The sequence below is a fragment of the Cyprinodon tularosa genome, unplaced genomic scaffold (genome assembly GCF_016077235.1).
Source record: "Cyprinodon tularosa strain WSP-4 unplaced genomic scaffold, ASM1607723v1 ctg191, whole genome shotgun sequence".
Taxonomy (NCBI): domain Eukaryota; kingdom Metazoa; phylum Chordata; class Actinopteri; order Cyprinodontiformes; family Cyprinodontidae; genus Cyprinodon; species Cyprinodon tularosa.
This window is the reverse complement of record NW_024038682.1, coordinates 434974-454842: the sequence shown is the minus strand read 5'-3', so window position 1 is coordinate 454842 and position 19869 is coordinate 434974. Positions and strand designations below refer to the sequence as shown.

The 19869-nt window shown below is 34.9% G+C and overlaps 2 protein-coding genes across 2 annotated transcripts; one reads left to right on the top strand and one right to left on the bottom strand.

The window, feature by feature from the left end:
• Nucleotides 1-2967: 2967 nt before the first annotated feature.
• Nucleotides 2968-10393, bottom strand: grpr (gastrin-releasing peptide receptor). The gene is made up of 4 exons (XM_038283186.1): nucleotides 9917-10393; nucleotides 5833-6181; nucleotides 5153-5266; nucleotides 2968-3249 (listed from the first exon to the last, which is right to left on the bottom strand). Exons 1-4 carry the CDS (start codon nucleotides 10225-10227, stop codon nucleotides 2968-2970), a joined length of 1056 nt encoding a protein of 351 aa, XP_038139114.1. The 5' UTR covers nucleotides 10228-10393.
• Nucleotides 10394-15978: 5585 nt separating this feature from the next.
• LOC119782314 (cell surface A33 antigen-like) lies at nucleotides 15979-19660 on the top strand. Its single transcript, XM_038283235.1, has 7 exons — nucleotides 15979-16073; nucleotides 16664-16827; nucleotides 16886-17108; nucleotides 17471-17635; nucleotides 18570-18686; nucleotides 18795-18923; nucleotides 18993-19660. Exons 1-7 carry the CDS (start codon nucleotides 16034-16036, stop codon nucleotides 18995-18997), a joined length of 843 nt encoding a protein of 280 aa, XP_038139163.1. The 5' UTR covers nucleotides 15979-16033; the 3' UTR covers nucleotides 18998-19660.
• The last annotated feature ends 209 nt before the right edge of the window (nucleotides 19661-19869 follow it).

Genomic DNA, 19869 nt, shown 5'->3' with positions numbered 1-19869 from the left:
GTCCACAAAATAGTTTTTGTGGACATTTTAGTGTTTAAACTCTTAATACTTACTAACTTTCAGAAAGATGAAGAAGTAAATCGACCTCTTCGGAAATAGGTTTTGCTTACATCACAAAAGCAGTGGAAGCATAGGATCAAATATAGTGGTGAACAACCTTAAACAAGTCTGGCTGTTAGACATAGCATTAAAAAGATAATATATCAGTGTGAAAATTCAAAGCAAAATGCACATAACACTCTGAGGACATTAATTAAGTGCAGCTTAATGTTTGCTGGAAAAATTTTCATAGTTTTAGTCAGATATCTGACATAGTGACACTCACACAGGGTTAAAACTGTAGAACAAAGTGTCCCTTTTGAGCCAGTGAGCCTTTTTAATTGACAATACTGTGAATCTTTTGCCATGAACCAGTCAAAAAGGTTATCTATTTATTCCCTAAAAAGACACATCGCCTGGTGAGATTCATGCATAAAGTGTGATACACCCGAAGGTCTTTATTAACTTAAACATTTCTAAAATAGTCAGAAACCCAACATGAAAAATGACAAAAAGCAACCAAGCCATGGAGAAAGTGAGTCAACAGGAGACTTGTCATTCAGGCGGATATCGCCAAATGCTCAAAGAACACATTCAGAGTCACTGCAGGACCCCTCTGATAAGCCTAATGATGCTGGAGGTGGTGAACAAGATGATGATGAGACAATGGTGAGATGAAACTACAGAATAACTTAACAATGAAAATTTAGTCTATAGTATTTTAAAGACAAAGCCTAAAGATGATATATTACCATGGGGAAAAATGTACACATATGTATTAAATTTTTAATTTCTTATAGGTTACGAAATAAAATAGAATCTAACGTTTAACTTAGGTATTGAGGATGTTTGTTTGGAAAATGAATAAACTGTTGCTAATAGGAAGCATTTATAGTTATTTTAAAACAACTAAAAATACTTTAATGTGCAACTGAAACCTTGTCATAATGGCTAAGGATCATCATATAAAACACCATTTATTAGCATTAATAACGAGTCACCTGGCAGCAAATGTTGCTAGAAGTGGTCTTTCAGTGTGTTGAAAATACAGCTTTGAGAGTCAGCTGCCCTGTGCAACATGCAAGAATTAAGAATAAAAGACATGTTTTGTTCGATGTTGCATAAATTATGTTTAGCTGTTGTTTGTTTTGCACTGTTGTATAGTTTTTAGATGTTTTGGGGGTTTCTGAACACCTTTGATGTGAGCTGTTTCGATCAGTATTTTTGTCACTTTGGGAGAATGTACCATTAGCAGGAGGTAGACAAATTCTTCTACAGATGGGCTTTATGCACAACCCCACTATTTTTGTTGTATTCTTTTATATATATATATATATATATATATATATATATATATATATATATATATATATATATATATATATATTTATATATATTTATATTTGCCCCTTTCTTAAAACAAACATATATGGTCAAATAAAAGTATTTCAAAGAGTGTTATTTTTTTTCTTAAATCTAAATTGTGATCGCGCAAATTGTCATTAAGTTCTGGCCTTGGATTGTTTAACCTCCATTTATTTATAACCACAGATATCTAATCTTCATCTATAAGTTCTTCATTTATCCACTCCTCTGAAGAGTTTGCAGCAGATCATTCCTCTTACCTTTTAGCACTTTCTACTTTTGATATTTTTGTTAATTTTGTGCCCGACCAAAAGAAGCCATTTGCCTTGTGCCACAAAAGACAACAACGATTAACAAAAAATCTATAAAACACTTTAATCAACTGAAGACCTTTAAAGCAGAGAAGTATGTCTATTATTACGTAGCCAGAGCGGATACAAAAGACTGAGCCTGACCTTTATTTTGAGAGAGCTCATCGTAGTTGTTTGAATCCTGGATTAACTGTTAACTTTCTGTTCTTGAGCTATATCCCATGACCATAGTTGAGAGTTAGAATGCTTAGGTCCTTCTTAACAACAATAAACTGTGGAGATGACTGTATACCTGCGGCCCAAATATATCTATCCATTTTCTGTTCCATCCTGTTTTGCTTATGAACAAGACAGCATCTTTTTTCCAGTTTAGATCTATCCTCTTAGACCTAGAGAAGCTGAAAATCATGCTGGCCATGTTACACATTCCTGTGAACTGCTTAAGTACATGCTGAAGGTCATGGCCTATGTATGCTAAATGTTGATTACTACATTAGTGTGTGTATTGTATTTGTTATACTTGTGTGTTATTGGACTCATAATGGTGATAAAATATTACAAAAGGAAAATGTATGTACGAAACACACATTTTTATCCATAGCAGGCACATATTACTTTTGTTTGTCCCTCATACTTATGTAGTTGAGCTACACATAATAGATATACATACTATATTGTGGGGTACTCGATCCAATATCCGTCACAAAACTAGGGTTTTGGGTCAGTTGTTCTCATAACTATTGTTGTTGACTAGTGTTCTTTGGTTGAGCAATATAGTTTGATCATGCATTTTCTAATATACCAAACCACAAAATGGATAACAAAAGCATGTATGATTTGTGCCGATATATTGGGTCAGTATTGATGTTGGTAAATATCCAGAGCTACAACTTTATACTTTCTCTTGTTACTGTAGCAACCTGATGCAACGAAACCAAAGAAGTCTCCTTCTTTTTTTGTTTTATGATGTTTGTTAAACACACAACAACAGATAATAAAAACAATCCAATTAATAAAGAAATTATTGAAGCAAAAATTGACTATTGCTTAAATAAATTTTTAAAAATCACACTTATATAAAATATAGACATATCATACCTACTCAGAGCATAACAAATAAGAAAAAAAGAAACATGCAAGATTGCAAACACACATCTATATATAGATAGATAGATAGATAGATGATAGATAGATAGATAGATAGATAGATAGATAGATAGATAGATAGATAGAAACATACACTTCGTGTCTCTTACACATAATCCTCCTGATACAGCTGCCTACCATTGATCATGGTCAGACTTGCCACAGAATGGTGCGTGCTGTGGATTGAAGTCATGCGTGTGTTATAATGAGTTGGGCTTTGCTGGGAGTGTTTGAGCATGAAATTACAGCAGCATAAGAGCTGTTGGTTGAACTGCTTCTTGAAGCTCTTGCTTAGCAGGTAAAGGGCAAAGGGGTTGATGCAAGAGTTGGTGAAGGCCAGAATCCGAGCAATAACGCTGCAAATGAAGTGACCCAGAGAGATGTCCACCTGTGAGAGAGATAGAATAGAGAGAAAGCTGATTATAAACATGTGCAGTGCTGCAAAAAAAAAAGAAAACTTTCCATAAGGATCTCTTTTTTTTGTCACATATGAATGTTTCCTAACAAGTTAAATGTATATATTGGCTGGAATAAATGCAAATAATTATGTTCTGATTCTATTTAAGGGAAAAAGGCTAACCAACCAACCTGACTGAAAGAGATGAGCTTTAATAGGCTTGTGTGGTAGGATAATATATACATTATAATATAATAATACTTTATAAACGACTTTATGCTTGTCAAAACCCATTATAGATAGTACACATTTTTCTTGTTGCCTTCATCTTAATTCTGAGGTCAGCTGTAAAAAAGAACTAACATGGACTGTAGTCAGACCTTCATTTTAGGAGAACTGAAAGTCTTAGAAAACTGAAAATTCTCAATTTAAAACCACAAAAGGCTAAACTTTATAAGTAACAATCCTTACCAACAATAATAACACTAAAATACTAAATAGCTGTGTTCTAAGTCATACAATATGTTTTACTCAGAAAGGATCGGGAAAAAATGATATTTTGACAGCCCCTGATTTTGGTTTAAAGAAAGAACATATGTCAAAACTATGGAGGCAGATAAGGACTATATTTTTTTTTACTGAGGGTATTTAAACTGTACAAATCATAAATAGGAGTATAAATGAAAATCTTTCTTGACTAATTGATGAACCTGTGAAAATAGTTTTCACCTGTTAGCTGGTTATAACAAAGTCCCCAAAAATACCTGAAAAAGCACAAATTAAATCAGATGTTGTTTTTTTATCGCTTGAGAGGGTCTAGTCTGTTGTTTATTTAACTGTTGTAATAGCAGACAGCAGCCTTATAGTGGTAGCTATATACTGACAGACAGACGGACGGACGGATAAGTATACATACATTTCCTAATGTCTGCAATACATAAAGAGATTTTTTGACTGCTTTTATTTATTTCTTTTTTTACAGTAGTACAAAGTAGTATAGCTTATGGTGCAGATCTAGAAAATTTTTCATGGGGGAACAAGAGTTGCACAAAATTTCTTGGCAAGGTTGCAAAGCTGTACCTCCTAATCAAAATACTTCAGAAATGTCTTATATGTTAATGTCATCAAGAAAACAAAAGCATTTAAAAAACATTTTAACGTGTTATTTTCTCCTCTAAGAAATAAAGACAGAGAAAAACAAATGTTTCACAAAATAAATAAACACAGAAAACAAAATCAGACAAGGAACCGATATTATCGTAAAGGACTGATTTTAATCAACACTTTTAGGAGACATTAGGTGAACGATTGCTGTGGCCAGCTGGGAAACATCTCAAAAAAGGAAGCACATCTAATATCTCTACATTTAAATCTATACTGAGAATAAATACATTTCAGGTTGTCCAATTAGATTAGTTGTCTTACATTTCTCTTTTTTCAGCTTCCTCTGCATTTTCTTCTCTTTCTCTCTGACTCTTAAATCTTCCCATCTTAGCTACTAACATCATCTTCCCCATTATTCCTTTCTCAAATTTCACACACTTTTTTTAATTCTAATTCATAATTTTTTTTTAAATAGTAATGCCTCAACTTTCAAATTTCCTTTCAGTCTGCAATGTGTAAGCGTCAACATTTGGAAAAAGTTGCCCACTAATTGCCGCAAGAAGTCTATCTAAGTCTTCTTATTTTTATATTATATATTCTACAAGATACATTATAGTATATATTAAATATTTTGGTAAATTATTCATCTTTAATTTGAAGACTGTAAGGCGCTTTTGGACAAACCCCTTTGGCCCCAAAAATGTAAAACTGGATAAAAACTGTAAAAACGTGTCAACAGGAGGTTTTGTATTCTATTAGAAAAAAACAATGACATGTTGTTTTGGGCTACCTGGGAATAGTGATAGGAGCGGTACAAGTAGATGATGTGACTGGGCAGCCAGCACACTGCAAAGAGACCAACAAACACCAGAACTGTCCTGGCCAAACGTTTTCTGGATTCCACCTGTTGATAACACAAAAATACTTTAAAATGTTATCGGAGAATAATAAACGTAAACAAATGTTTCAAAACCAAGATCGAACAACTGTTTTTCTTTTTAAAACACAGCTCCCTGAGGTCATATTCAAATTTTTGAAACTCAACACAGCGTAGATTATGTTAATTTAAATATTTCAATCCATGGGGTGATGGGGGAGCGTGGCCTAGTGGTTAGAGCAGTGTGCTTGTACTCTGCGAAGGTTGCCAGTATGTGGTTTCAATCCCCACAGCCTGTACTGTGGGTCCCTGAGAAAGACGCTTAACCCACACTGCTTCCAGGGTGCTGCACAATGGCAACCCGCTGCTCCCAAAGGGGATGGGTTAAATGCAGAGGTAAATTTCTCCAGTGTGAGATCAATAAAGTTCAATTATTATTATTATTCATTATTGCTTTCTGATATAAAGGCTGGATATAACATCTGTTTTCAATGGCCAACGAAGAGAAGAAAACTAAGTTAATAAACTTTTGTATTTTAGGTAAGTTGGAAACTATTGGTATAATTAAAGTAAGTTTATTGCAAAATACTAGCCTGTCGTCTTGCATGTACATTTCCTTCCATGGGCAGGTCAGACGCACTCTTAAAAAGGCTGCGGGCGATGAAGGTGTAGTACATGCTTATCACCAATAGGGGGATGACATAGAAAATGAGGAAGGAGGCCATGGAGTGGATCTGTGGGTGCAGTTTCCCAGTGTGGGGATAAGGAGCACAAGTAACAAAGCTCTCATTAAAGGTCACATTGAAGGTGTGGAGGTCAGAATACACCGCCTCTGGGATTGCCAAAATCAGGGAGAAGACCCAGATGAATGCTGCTCGCAGGACAATGCTTGTAGTGGTGGTCCCTGTTTGGAGATCTAGAGGTTTCACAACGGCCCGGTACCTGAAGAACAAAAAAAAAAGATTAGAAAATTTCAGAGAGGTTAAATTGAACATACACTCTTCTTTGTCCTGGCAAAATAAGTATCAGATGTTAGCAGGTTTGGTTGAAGATTTATAAGGGCCCAGTTTAATTCAGTAAGTGGTTAAATTTACTCAAATATTGTACCCCACGTTCCTTGATTTGTGTGACAGAACTTACATCTCACGTTTTCTACATTTTATAAATTGGCAATTTAATTTGAAAGAATAGTCTTTTTTTTAACACCCCGAGAATTTTTGAAGCAAATACAACCAACGACTTTTATAAAGGCTTGTTTTATCTACACTAAGTACTGTCTGAATTCAAGGAATAGAATAAAGTCCACTTGTTGTTGTGTCTTTAATCCACCAGAGGATTTAATGATAAAGCCATGCAGCTGAGTAGATATAACAGTGGGGAACATTTTATGCCAGCAAACACTCCTTTATGTAAGCAATAGCTGAGCTGTCACTCTTTGGTTTCACAACGTTTTATTTTATGTCAGCACAGCAATGTGATGTGCAATAAAGCCCCAAAGAGAGATATAGATTTTCAATTTTATTGGAGAATTATGTTATGATAAGGTCTTATTTGTAACTAGAACAATAATTAAAGCTTGGCCAGACATCTGTTATGACAGAAGTCTCCAAGCTTTCATCGGGGAGTGGAAGTAGGGTATTTCTGGACAATTTGTGGTCCTGACAAGGTCATGAGGCCAAATACTTAATTGGCTGACATTTACAAAGCTCAGTGTCTCTACTTGTGCTGGAGTGGCATGAACACCTTGGCCTGTTGAAAAAAGGAATTTGATAAGTTTGGCTCAAGAAAGGTGAAAACCCTTCAGAGTATTTGTATTAAATTTATTTCCTCATTTGAATCTTTAAGACCTGAATATGAAGGATAATGAAATAAGAAGAGAGAGAAAATAAACATGAGATTTGTCATCATCAGATCTTTAAAATGTTACCAGTTAAAAATAACAAGCCTGGGATTTTTTTTCCCCAGTCAATGTTTATCTTTTTGGATAAGACAATTGTAATTATTTATTATGTAGTTGTAAGTGTTTTCTGAAAATGGTAATAGCCTGCCTACGTTGTCAAAACACCATGTAGGCCAGGCATCCCCAAACTCGGTCCTGCTTAATTGAAAGCTGATTAACAGGCTTTGGCTCTGCTGCAATCATTACAATCAGCTGTGCTAAAGCAGGGAAACCCCTAAAACCTGCAGGACAGCGGGCCTCGAGGGCCGAGTTTGGGGATGCCTGATGTAGGCATCTCTTGATATCACCTTTAATGGGGGGTTTACAGCCCAAAGAAGGTCAGAGAATCAGCAACCTCCCGACAGCATTAGACAAAACTACCCAGGAACCCACCATGCCTCATCATGGACCAAGCAGACTTATGTGTATGGGAAAGTAAAAGGTTCAGAATTGACATTAGAGTATAATTGCACCCTAAATGCACGGGGGAGCGTTATCACAGATCCTTCCTCCTTGCAGCTGTAAGACTCTATAACCACCACTGTTCCCAACATTCTCAATAAGTTGTTACATTCATGCTTATTTTGCACAGTTTCTGCCTTAATCAGTTAAATAACATACTGCTGTCATTTTGCACATCTCTGATGTTGCCGCTATTTTTAAATATCCATTACTGTAAAAATCTCCATTGAAGTATATTGGTTATTTATTCTGTATTCTTATACATTTTTCTACAGTAAGGTCCACCTTTGTGTGAACATGTTTTCTGTAATGTTTTGCTGCTGTAACCACCGGAATTTCATCATTGTGGGACAATAACAGGATTTTTCTATTCTATTCTATAATAAAACCTCCTTCCAAATCAATAATAAGAAAGATAAGCTGATTTTCCTGTCTCATAATAGTTCATTGTTTCTGTAAAAAACAAAAAACAGTTTGATATTAATTTTTAGTTATCAATAATTTTAATCAGAAAATAATCACAAGAACTAAATGACCAAATCTAAAAAATACTGAGTAAACAGAGGGAAGATGTACACACAGCTTCACTTGAAATATCTATTACTGTAAAAATTTCCATAGCTGTATATTAGTTATTTATTCTCTTATTCTAAGGTCCACATTTGTATGACCATTTTTTTATATAATCTCTTTGCTACCGTAAACAGCAGAATTTCCCCATTGTGTGACAATAAAGGGATTTTCTATTCTATTCTATTCTATTCTATTCTAATAAAACCTCTTCCAAAACAATAATAGGAAAGATATGCTGATTTTCATGTCTCAAAATAGTTGATATTAATGTTTAGTTATCTATATTTTAATCAGAAAATAATCACAAGGTCTAAATGACCAGATCTAAAAAGATGTACCTACAGCTTCTTGTAATTTCCCAACAAAATAGAAAAAAAGCTATTAATATATCCTTATGAACTTCAGTGTATTTTCTTGATTCCAAAGACAATGTTAAAATGATAGGTTTTTAGGTTATTTTATATGTACCTAAATACACAAAAACCTGAAGCACGAATGTTATGAGATCATCTACTGGACCACATGTGAAGCTTAAGAAGAAAAACAAACAAACAAAAAAATTCAGCATTAAATCTAATCAATATGTTCCTTTTCCTGTCCTTAGCACTGAAATGTTAAAATAGACCTTTAAATTGTTTATGAAAGCTTCTTTCAGATGCCTGGAAAAAGGAGACAAAGTTGCATAATTCAAAAAATGATGTTCTCTGGCTATTTATTTATATATAATCACAGGGTTATTTTCTTTTATTAACACTGATCATCGCTAATGTTTATAGACATTTTCCAACTGCTTGACGGGGGTGGAGCTAGATGGGGGGCCAATCATTGGCCACCCCTGTGGCCACCCCTACAATATATTTTCCCTGTAATACAGATAGAGGCAGCAGTAATACTCTCAAGTGGAATACTCAAAACATTTTAATTTTTCATATATTAAAATTTACAAAAACATTGTGGTTAATTATGCACATCAATATACTAACATTAAAGATGATAAGTACAGAATTCCTGCTCTTTTCAGAACTAGATTTTGGTAAAGAGAAAATGATTTGTCTCTGCAAGTCATATTGGAGTATTCAGTGAAATCACAGATAACTATTTTAATAAAGACGTATTAAATAATAAATTTATAGATATCAGTACTTGTAAAAAAATTTTTGCAGAATGATTATTGATAAAACTATCTAATAACAAAGGAAAAGATGTTCGCCCCAGAACTCAAACCTGAAAGAATTGTATCCACTATACCTTTTATCTAGGAAGATGTTTAAATATATTCATCTATTTTTTAGCAAAGGGTGTAGGAAAGGATTTTTTTTTTTTATTTAGAAAATATGGATGTTGTGCTCATTAATTCTCCTATTGGAACAGTGTAGCGTAACCCTGTGGTTCTGGCTCCTATCCACTTTCGGTCACCCCTCAGTGTGCATTGGTTATTGCCTGGCCACCCTTGTGAAGATTTTCTGGCTGCCCCTGCAAAATATAGTCTTCAAGCTGATTCTTGTTAATAATCAGCTTTTAAATAGTTTTTACTGAATTTAATGAGAGGACTAATTGCTTTAGGCTATACTTTAGAGGTAAAGATGAGTCTTAATAAGAGAATTTTGTGTCTTGTGAAAAATAATCACCTCTCCAAATATTTTCTCACATAGGTCACCAACTTTACTTATGCGGTCAGTAATACACTTGTAACAGCAGCCTACCTGTCAGCAGAGAGGGCTGTGAGGGTGAACACAGACACCCCAACAGAGGTGAGCTGAATGAAAGGGATGATTTTACATCCAACTCTACCGAACAGCCACTCATCCGACAGGAAGCGGCTGGCATCCACCGGGGCGCAGGTCACCAGCAGCAAAACATCCCCAAGCGCAAGGCTCGACATGAACAAGTTGGGAACATTGCGGATGGATTTGGTCGAGCAAAGCGTCCTGATGAGAGTGATGTTGCCTATTAGTCCCAAAACAATGATGGCTCCATAAATGGAGGCGATGGCCGCGCCGGTGTACCACATCATCCGAGTAAAACTGCGCGAAGAAGTGATGTTGCTCGATGCGTTAGGATGAGGCGCTCCATCTCTCCCGCCGCGTCAAAGCGACAGGCTGTGATGCATGACAGATAAAAAGAAATCTGCGCTTGAAATGCTATTGCTTTTCACTGGAAATTCAGAACAGAGGCTCAGAAACCTCATTGGCCGCATTAAGAAGTGTGCGCATGAGGTATGAGCTCGGTGCGCTCAAAGTCAGACCAATTACATTCAAATTAGGTTCAATTTAATTATGGATCAGAGATCATTTAAAAATAATATAAGTCTCGTCGCTTTTTAGAATTTACTTTGTGACATTCATCTACCTCCAACTATTTTACTATTTACTATTTTTCTACAGTAAAAAGTAAAATAAATAGTGTTTAATCTAGTAAATATTGCTTTTGAGACCAACATTAAGAAAGTGAATAATTTTCTCTTGGGTTTTGTTTTTTATTTTATCTTTGATTTATTTGTGCAAGGTGCTCTCACTTGTATATTTTGCAGGTTTTCTGAGCCTTTTTGTCCTCTTTTGCCCAAGGATCTTTTAAAACCAGCACCCCTGTTGCTTGTTTCTTTGTCATTCTTTTTTTTTTCATTTACACTCAACCACTCCTTCACAACTGGATGACGTGCGGTCAGGGGAGGCAGGTGAGGCAGTGCCTCACCAGCCATCATGGAAAGAAAGAAAATATATAATCATAAAGTAATTTAAATTGTTATATTCATCCGGTGGTTTGTACTAAAAAATATTCATTTTTCATGTAGCTTCACCAATTTCGATTTTTATTTGTTCAAAATCGCTGAATTTTCTTATTTTCCCATTCAAATGCTTGGAAGCGATGCCGGTGAGGCAGCAGCGAGCTCTGCCTCACCTTGGATTGCGCAACCCCTGGCTCTGCGCTGGCTGCAAAGCGGAGAGAGCATGTTGCTGTACGGCGTCAATAAAATGGTTTAAACAAATGTAATATGTGAACTTATTTCTAATAATTTGGCTTATGTATATAATGTACAGAGCTTTTTGTCACCAACTGTGTTTGTGTAACGTGTTTCGTGTAATGAGCGATTATAAACGGCAGAGAACAAGTTCGAGGTGAGGCAGGCAGTTCTCTTGCCTCATGGCAGGGGGTGCTCAAGAGACTGAAAACATAAGGCAGGAACAGGACGGATCAAGGAAGGCTTTCTTCCCTGGCAGTGATCTCCATTGAGACAGAGAGACTTTTAAAACTGAAGGAAGATAAGGAGGACTTCTATTCATTTATAAGTAAAGGTAAGACAGTAATAACATTTATTTTGTTTTGTTTTTTAAGGAAATGTGTGTTTTGTGAGCTACAGTTTGTATGTGTAAGGATGCAGAAGTGAAACATAACCTGTAAACTGCTGTCAATCTATGCATCTATTTGCAAATCTGATTCTGATGACGTCAGTGCCTCACCAGCTATGAACCTCACCGCACGTCACTGTGGATACGTAAAAGCAATTAGTAGCTACCTTGGTATTTGCTACTTTCATTAACAATACACTGAACAACTGTACCTAATAAAGTGACCAGCTGTTCTTGTATTCTTTTTTTTCTCTTCTGTCTCCTTCCATTCATAGCACCGCTTTATCATTTATTGAAAACATTTTCAAAATGAATAGTTTCCATCCATTTATGGCAAATACCTGCTGAACACTTCAATAGGTGAGTTCATCATTTGAAATCACCGTCTTCTGAAACTGTCAGTGCTGTTGTTACTCCTCCATAATTAGATGGAAGATTACAGGCTTTTGCAGAGAGCAATGGCTCTACATGTTTCTTGACAGTGTTAAATCTGAACAGAGTCTTAGTGTCTGCAGAAAAAAGGTTCTCCATGGGTGTAATAGATGAGAAGGGGCAAACAGCAGGGAGCGAATGAGAAAAATAATCCATGAAACAACTTTTACATTTGCAGCAAAACGTCAATGTAATGGAAAGTGCTTGGGTATAAACACAAAACGGTGATTTAGAATAGTAGGAAGGTAATGCCACTCAGGGCCGGCGATTGCTATAGGCGAGCTAGGCAATTGCCTAGAGCGACAAATGTGTTGGGGGCGCCCTCTAGCGTCGCCCTTAGGCTTACTTCCCATTAATCATAGAATTAGAAAAAAAAGCGAATTAAACCGGTTATGAAGCGTCCGTCAGTTTGACTTAACCTTACGTATATATAAATAGCAAAATATGAACAAATAAATATACCACAGTTTTATTTTTTATTTTTTCACATTTAAGAGAAAATCTGAAAAGATTCTGATCACTTTTCAAGCGCCCTCCAACCCGGAAGTCGTGACGTCAATCACTGCAGCATGTCCACCAATGTTTTGGAATGAAATTGTAAGCAAACAGATATTAAAAGTAAAACAAGTGAAGTCTGGCACTTAACTTTGCTCGCGACTCGAGAATGGCTGAACGGAAAAGACTCCTCCTACTCCTCCTCCTGCCGCCGCAGTCGGGCCCGTCTTAATCATCCACTCAGAGTACCACTGGTTAGCGCGCACACAGACTTTGTAGCTTGTCCGGTCAGTTAAAAATAGTAATTGTGAAATCCGTCTTGTAATCGGAAGCATACAAGCTAGTTAGCTTGAAAAGTAAATAAAGTTTCAGACGTGCTGCGTGATGATGTGTTCAGATTGGCTCAGTAAAATGACAATTAGGTTATCATGATGCGTTCAAGTGTAACGTAAAGAAAACGGGAAATTTTGTTTTTGGCGAGAAACATGAGTAATACAGTTGTATATTGCTCTATATATAATTAAACTACTGATGCCAACATTTATTAAAAATTACATTTAATTTAAAATACAATTATTTATTTGTTAAATATTTTCCTAATCACTAAAAACATGATGAAAAGTGACAGTAGACAATACATTAACCAACAATTGTGAAAATATATTCTAGTTAGTTTTATGTCATTTCGAAGTGGCCTATTACATTAGCCATGTTTATTGAAGGCTAGAAACGTTTTTGTTATGCTCACTTGTTAAGCAATAGAAGCAATACCAGTTCTGTTAAAATTTTGTTGCATCGTCTTTCCACCAAATAACAGAAAAGTATCGATAGTGGTAAAGACTCGGATCGATAAGGAGTATCGATAAAGGTATCGATATCAATAAATATTAACGATCCCCATCCCTAATGTTGACATCATTTTTTTCTCAGTATATATGCAGCAGAATTATGTGCTATATTATTAGCTTGAGAATGGGTAGAAGATACTAATATAAATAAAATATTTTGTTGTGATTATCTGCATTGAGTATTCAAAAGGGATGTACAAATAATCATCAAAATATATGAAGTTATGGCTGTTCATCATAGAATATGTGAACAAAAAAAAAAACAACAACTTCAAACTTTTAATTTTGTAATGGTATTCATAAAAGCACTTTTGTTTGTAGAGGGTTAATCCTTTCTTTAATCACTAATCAATGTCAGAAATCAGGGTAAATATACCTGATATATTTTATTTAGAGGAAAATTTTGTTTATCTCATTTCTATTTATGTTCAAATGATTTAATTGAACTGGAACAGAAAATTTAATTTAATGTTTATCAATTACTTTTTTATGTAGTCCTTGGTTGAAGAATTTCTTAAATTTATAATTTTTTATTGTTATTTGGTAATTTCTGAAATTGATTTATTTAATATTTGTTTAATGTGTGTTAAATTTGTTAATTGTCTGAAATAAATTCATTCAATGATTCAATCCAGTTTTTTAGTTATACTTTACCTAAGTGTCCTTACAGATGGTTAAAAGTGTTTTTGCACAGTCCTAAAACTCAATCTCGCCTAGGGCAACCAAAAGGCTAGAACCGGCCCTGATGCCACTTGAAGAAAGAACATCTTTAATCTAGAATTATTGATTTGGCTCGCGGAGAGCTGGTTGACACCTATGTTTGCTGTAAGTGCTTGAAAAGGCTCATAAAAAGTAAAGTGGGGCTTATAATCATGTTGGGATTAAATAATAAGGCAGAGAAAGCAAGAGACTTCTATTTGCTGTGCACAAGCATTTAAAAATCTACAACTGAAAACTGGAGAGAGAAAAAACACACTCTAGTCTGAATATTTATTACCATTATAATCATGCTTTGCACAAATAAAATGAAAGGAATTAATTTTACAAAGGGAAAGTTCATCTTCAAGTATGAAATGTCATGTAAATACCAAAGTAATATGCTGTGAGGGTTTCAACACAATCAGAAAAAGTGAAAACAAGCTCAATTAACCTTTCTCACAAACTCCGATACAAGCTATGTTTAATTCATATTAAATTAGTGCAAGATTTTAAAACATGCTTAAAATCAGCTAAAACCTTAGGCAGCAGGAGTCACAGGAAATCCAAAGGCATAGATTAGAGAATATTTGAACCATCAGATCAGATGCATCCTTCCCAGCTTAAAACTGATGAGTACAGAAATTGAATGTCTTCACACTATTCAGTGTCCAACGTGTGGTACTAATAACAGACTTTTTTTATTATTACATGCAACACATTAAGGAAACTTTTTCAAAAGCTTCACAAGGCAGAAGAGCAGTTGGAAATATTGTGAGAAATTGCATAACAGAGAACAATTAAACCAGAAAAAAGGAAACTCTTTAAGTAAAAGTATACCTTAGAAGCCTGTGATACATATCCCTGTATTATGGATAGATTAATCAAAATCTATGATAATTCTAATAAATTATTAGAACTGGATTTAACAAACAAGTTGAGGACTTAGATGGAGACAATATTTTTGTCCACTCTGAAACCTTATCTGGATCCAAACAGTCCAAAACAATTCAGGTTCTATAGTTACCTGCAGTTCTGCCTCGGCTTTCAGAATAATTTATATGTTTAATTATATTAATTATATATTTTTAATTACATATAATTTATATGATAAGTCATATTTAGAGGGGTGCCAACTATCTTATTTTTTATAGAATCAATTTTATTTTTGAAGAATTTATGAAGAACACAGAGCTATGGCTATGTGTAAGTTTGGCAGCTCTATTAAATGAAATTGAGTATTAAGTAGGATTGCTATAGACGGAGAGCGCCATTTCCTCTCCATTTTCCTAGTATTGCACTTCAAAATATGCAGTTCTGAGGTAATCCAGGGAGCCAGCTTCCTATTTATTAAATGCTTCCTTTTCAAGGGGCTATGTTGTCTAAAGCAGTGCGCAGAGAAAAAGTAACCCCAAAATCACAAATTTTTAAACTAAGTGTGAAGGTCACTAAAAGTGGTCAGATAGGGCAGGATTGTGAGGAACTACCTTATGTTCTTATAAATTGATACCATATGTCAGCACAAGGTCCAAGGTATGAAGATAAAAATACATGGGTCTATGAACATTTTGAAAAAAACAAAAACAAATCAACTCTAAAACAACATTAAGGGGTACATTTAAACTATCACCTTCATGGTCAAGATGAATGTTAAAATCCCCCACCGTAACATTGTCAGCATATAACGGTAAAATCGGATGTGAAGTCTTAAAACCAAGCTAAGCATTGAAACTAAGGGCCTGTTGAAGTTGCAAACAGAAGGGGTTTTTAATGATTTACAATTTAGATGGCAAAAACTAAGGTTTAAATACTCAAAAGAATTTTAAGGAGGAACAGCATCAGATGTTTTCCTGTAGTTTTCCCCCCAAAACTATGACCAAATGCAGTGAAGAAGCATGAAGCTGGGGAAAGGAAAGAAAAAGGGGTGGAGCAAAACATGCAGAGGGAGAAAAACAGAGACAGTGTGCAAACTTGACAGTTTGGTCAAATCAGAACCTTTGCCATGGAGGGGAAGACTTTTGTGTTAGTTCTGCTTTGTATGGGTGAGTTCTTCTACTAAAAATAGTTTAATTTGCATTATATCACTCTATGGGTATAATCCAGCAGAAAAATATTGTTCAGGGAAATTACTGCTTGTTTGATTTTAGGGCAGCAACTTAAGATAGCTTTTATTATCTGTTTTTTGTGCAAAGTGGAAAAAAGTATTTTTGTCAAAATCTATAAATTACAGTAATTACTGTAAGCTTTTTATTCTTTTTTTTAATTCATTTTTGAAATAATTTTTTTAGAAATTGTCAAATGATTACCAGATATAGAGAAAACAGGTATCAGCTTGCTTTTTATGGGTAGAATTTGGCAAGACGGAGTTGTGACATTTAATCAGCTTCCATTTAAACTGTGATATTTGTTAATGAAACCAGAGGGAAGCAAGATGGCACAATAGCAGTGACAGCTTTATTTGGTTAAGAAGCTTTTGGTTTTTAATTTTCCACAAATGGTTTAAGGATGAATATGAGATTAAAGAAAAACAAAACACTATATACTCAATACAGTAAAAGTGAAAATTTGAAATATCACTTCAGTTTGCTAATTGTTAAAATCAGGATGTTTTGTTTTTATTTTCCCCAAACAGTATGGTCAAGGGTGGCTGCCATCAGTGTTGATATTCCTCGGGATGCGTATGAGTTTGCCCGAGGAGACAACATCCCACTTCCTTGCACATTTCAAAGTGCTCTATCCAAAATAGACCTGGCCATAATCTCTTGGTCTGCTGACGGTCCAGAAACTGATGCAGATGTTAGTATCTTCATGCCTTTTTTTTCAGCTGAATGAACAGATCTCTCAATCTCAACAGAACCTGATACTTACCCACTATCATCCTGCTGGAGTCACAGACATCAAGAAAAAATTTGAAGGACGGGTGACTGTAGATGTTAAAGTTAATGGCGCTTCTGGGAAGGCTGACCTTAAGCTTTCCTCCATCACACTAGACGACAACAAGGAATTTGACTGTGAAGTTCAGATCCCCTCAGATGATGAGGGACAATCGATTGATGCAACACGTTTGACTGTTCTAGGTAATGGTTAACTGTGGTTTTTTTGGGTCATTGTTAACCAAACACAAAGTGTATGTTTTTATCTAAAATCTTGTGTGTGTGTGTGTGTGTGTGTGTGTGTGTGTGTGTGTGTGTGTGTGTGTGTGTATATATGTATATATATGTATATATATATACATATATATATACATATATATATATATATATATATATATATATATATATATATATATATATATATATATATATATATATATATATATATATATATATATATATATATATATATATATATATATATATATATATATATATATATATATGATTTTTCTAAATAATAACAATCACCACATCCTCTTTATTTCTCCCTTCTTTTTTCCAAGTGGCTCCATCTCCCCCCATCTGTAGGGTACAAGGTAAAGCAGAATACGGCCAAAACATCAACATCACCTGTTACTCTGAGGAAGGGGACCCTCCTCTCACTTACAAATGGGAGAGTCGTGATGGGAGGAACGCACTTCGTGCTCCATGGCCAAGAACCACTGACAGTAAGTGTGGTATTTATGTCTCAATAACGCTACAAAAAGATTAAGCATTACCTTTTAAATGTTTGTAAAACAAAGATGAAGATGTTAGAAAGAAATATACATTCTACCCAAATTGGTTTATTATTTAACTTTCGTGAAATGTTTTCTCTCTTGTGAAATTTTCACTCCTAATCGATGAGTCAGAGTCCAACGTCCAAAGATGCTATTTGGTTACTGTTTGTATTGCAATGTGCTGAACACTTTATTCCAATTTTTTAAATGATATATTATGACAACTTTTTAGCACTGTTTGTAATGATCATAATGCTGCAATACCATAAGAATGTTCTCTGAGAAAATATGTTTTACGCCAATTCATATGTTCTCTGTATGGAGAGCATCAATAGTTTCATAAAGATTTTAAGGTGAGCTGATGGATAAAGCTCTGTAGCTTTCTGGAGCACACTGTGCATATATTGCTGCACAGCATATCCAATCCCACTGATCTTCACAATATTATCACAGCAAAAACATGCCATGATCCATTACTGAGTATATTATTATATTTTGAGTTCATTGCACTCATACAATACCGGGATATATTCTGCTAGTTGGATGAATTTTTACTTCTCTTTATGCACAGAGGTAAATTCTGTTAACAATTAATTATAACACTGACCCTAATAAACAATTTATAAGAGAAATTACAATTGGATGTATTCACTAATTTGTATGATGTCATCGATAGTTTTGCATGAATATCGACAAAAAAACTCTCAAACTATTAAAGGAGAGAGACTCATGAACATGGACAAATGGAATTTTCACAAAAAAATGCATTTTTTTTTATTTTTGTTCTTTTGCATCGACAGATTAGTTTTGCATAAAAGCAAAACAAGAAAGATTAAAAAAAAGTAAATATACACAAAATATGCATCTAGTCTTTGTTTTCCAGACGGAGGCATCCTTCGTCTTTATGACATCTCCAGGGAGACCTCAGGATACTACATCTGCACATCAAGCAACAGTGTCTCCTCTGCTACCTGCAGCATCCCCCTTGCAGTCTTTCCGCGTAAAGATAACCTTAAAGCAGCCTTTAATTGTTTTTATACGTGCATAATCTTTGTAACAAACTGTGATGTGCATCTGTGTCTCTTCTTGTCTTCCTGCAATCCTGAAGCTGGCATGAAGGTCGACTCGACTGCAGGAATCCAGACTATTCTCAATCTTTTCTGTGAAAAAGACGTGACAGGAGTTGCACCAGGCAATAATACAGCAATGGAGGGTTCAGATCCAAAAGAAGGAAAAGGTAAAAGCCTTTCAGACAGATGTTAAAGATGTTTTTAAGCGTAGACTGCAACTGTGTTTTGTGCCTCAGACTGAAGTCTTGACTGATGCAGCAGCAATCGTAAACCTCCTTCTACACCTTCTGGACAGCATGGGGTCACCTTAGAGGTAGTTTGAGCTTTAAGTGTAAAAATCAATACATTTTAAAATTGCTACAGAAAATAAAGTGTTTTGGGCTCAGTCATGTGTGCCTTTGTCAGATGATCAGCCATGAAGTGTAACGATTTCTATATTCTTTGTTAGTAACTGATTTTCTATAACTATCATGCAATGTTAAAAAGTGGCTTATAATTAAAACAACATTATTATATGCTGTTCTTTACTCATTCTGGGCTCTTTAATCTTACAGATTCAGATTCAGTCTGTGAGGCCTTAAGAAGTGTATTTATAGAAACATAATTGTTCAGCATTTTGTTTTTTGGGCTTTAGTTCTACATGTTGTCACATATATGCCCAATCTTTTATCCCTAATAACCCAAAATTATGTCTGCTGAACCTTCAGCATTTTCCACAAATAAATCCTAAATGTATTTGACCTTTCAATGTTCTGTGATTTTTATATTACATATGGTATTTTCTTTGACATTAGCACTATGTAACATCTGATGTCTACTTAGCCAAACTGTTCCTGTTTTCTCTTTAATTACATGAAACATGGCTGCAGCATCATATGAGGAATGAATAAAGATTTATTAAAAACTTTGTAGTGTATTGTGCTTTTCATTAGCCCACAAGAACTCCCTATTAATTCAGCAGTGAACTAAAACTGTGTTCAAATAAAGTTTCACAATGTCAACTAAAAGCCATAATATTTTCCTTCAGCCCTCTTAGCTTTGCCTTCACACTTTCTACAGACTGTAGCACATTTTGATGCAAAGGCTGGAGTTTGTAGCAAACTGTCAGCTGGT

Coding starts and splice junctions, on each gene's coding strand:
- grpr (XM_038283186.1), bottom strand. CDS start 10,227: ATGATGTGGTACACCGGCGCGGCCATCGCCTCCATTTATGGAGCCATC. Junction 5,267..5,832: donor ATGTACATGCAAGACGACAG/GCTAGTATTTTG, acceptor TGTTATCAACAG/GTGGAATCCAGAAAACGTTT. Junction 3,250..5,152: donor GCTCCTATCACTATTCCCAG/GTAGCCCAAAAC, acceptor TCTCTCTCACAG/GTGGACATCTCTCTGGGTCA.
- LOC119782314 (XM_038283235.1), top strand. CDS start 16,034: ATGGAGGGGAAGACTTTTGTGTTAGTTCTGCTTTGTATGG. Junction 17,109..17,470: donor AACACGTTTGACTGTTCTAG/GTAATGGTTAAC, acceptor CTTTTTTCCAAG/TGGCTCCATCTCCCCCCATC. Junction 17,636..18,569: donor ATGGCCAAGAACCACTGACA/GTAAGTGTGGTA, acceptor TTTGTTTTCCAG/ACGGAGGCATCCTTCGTCTT.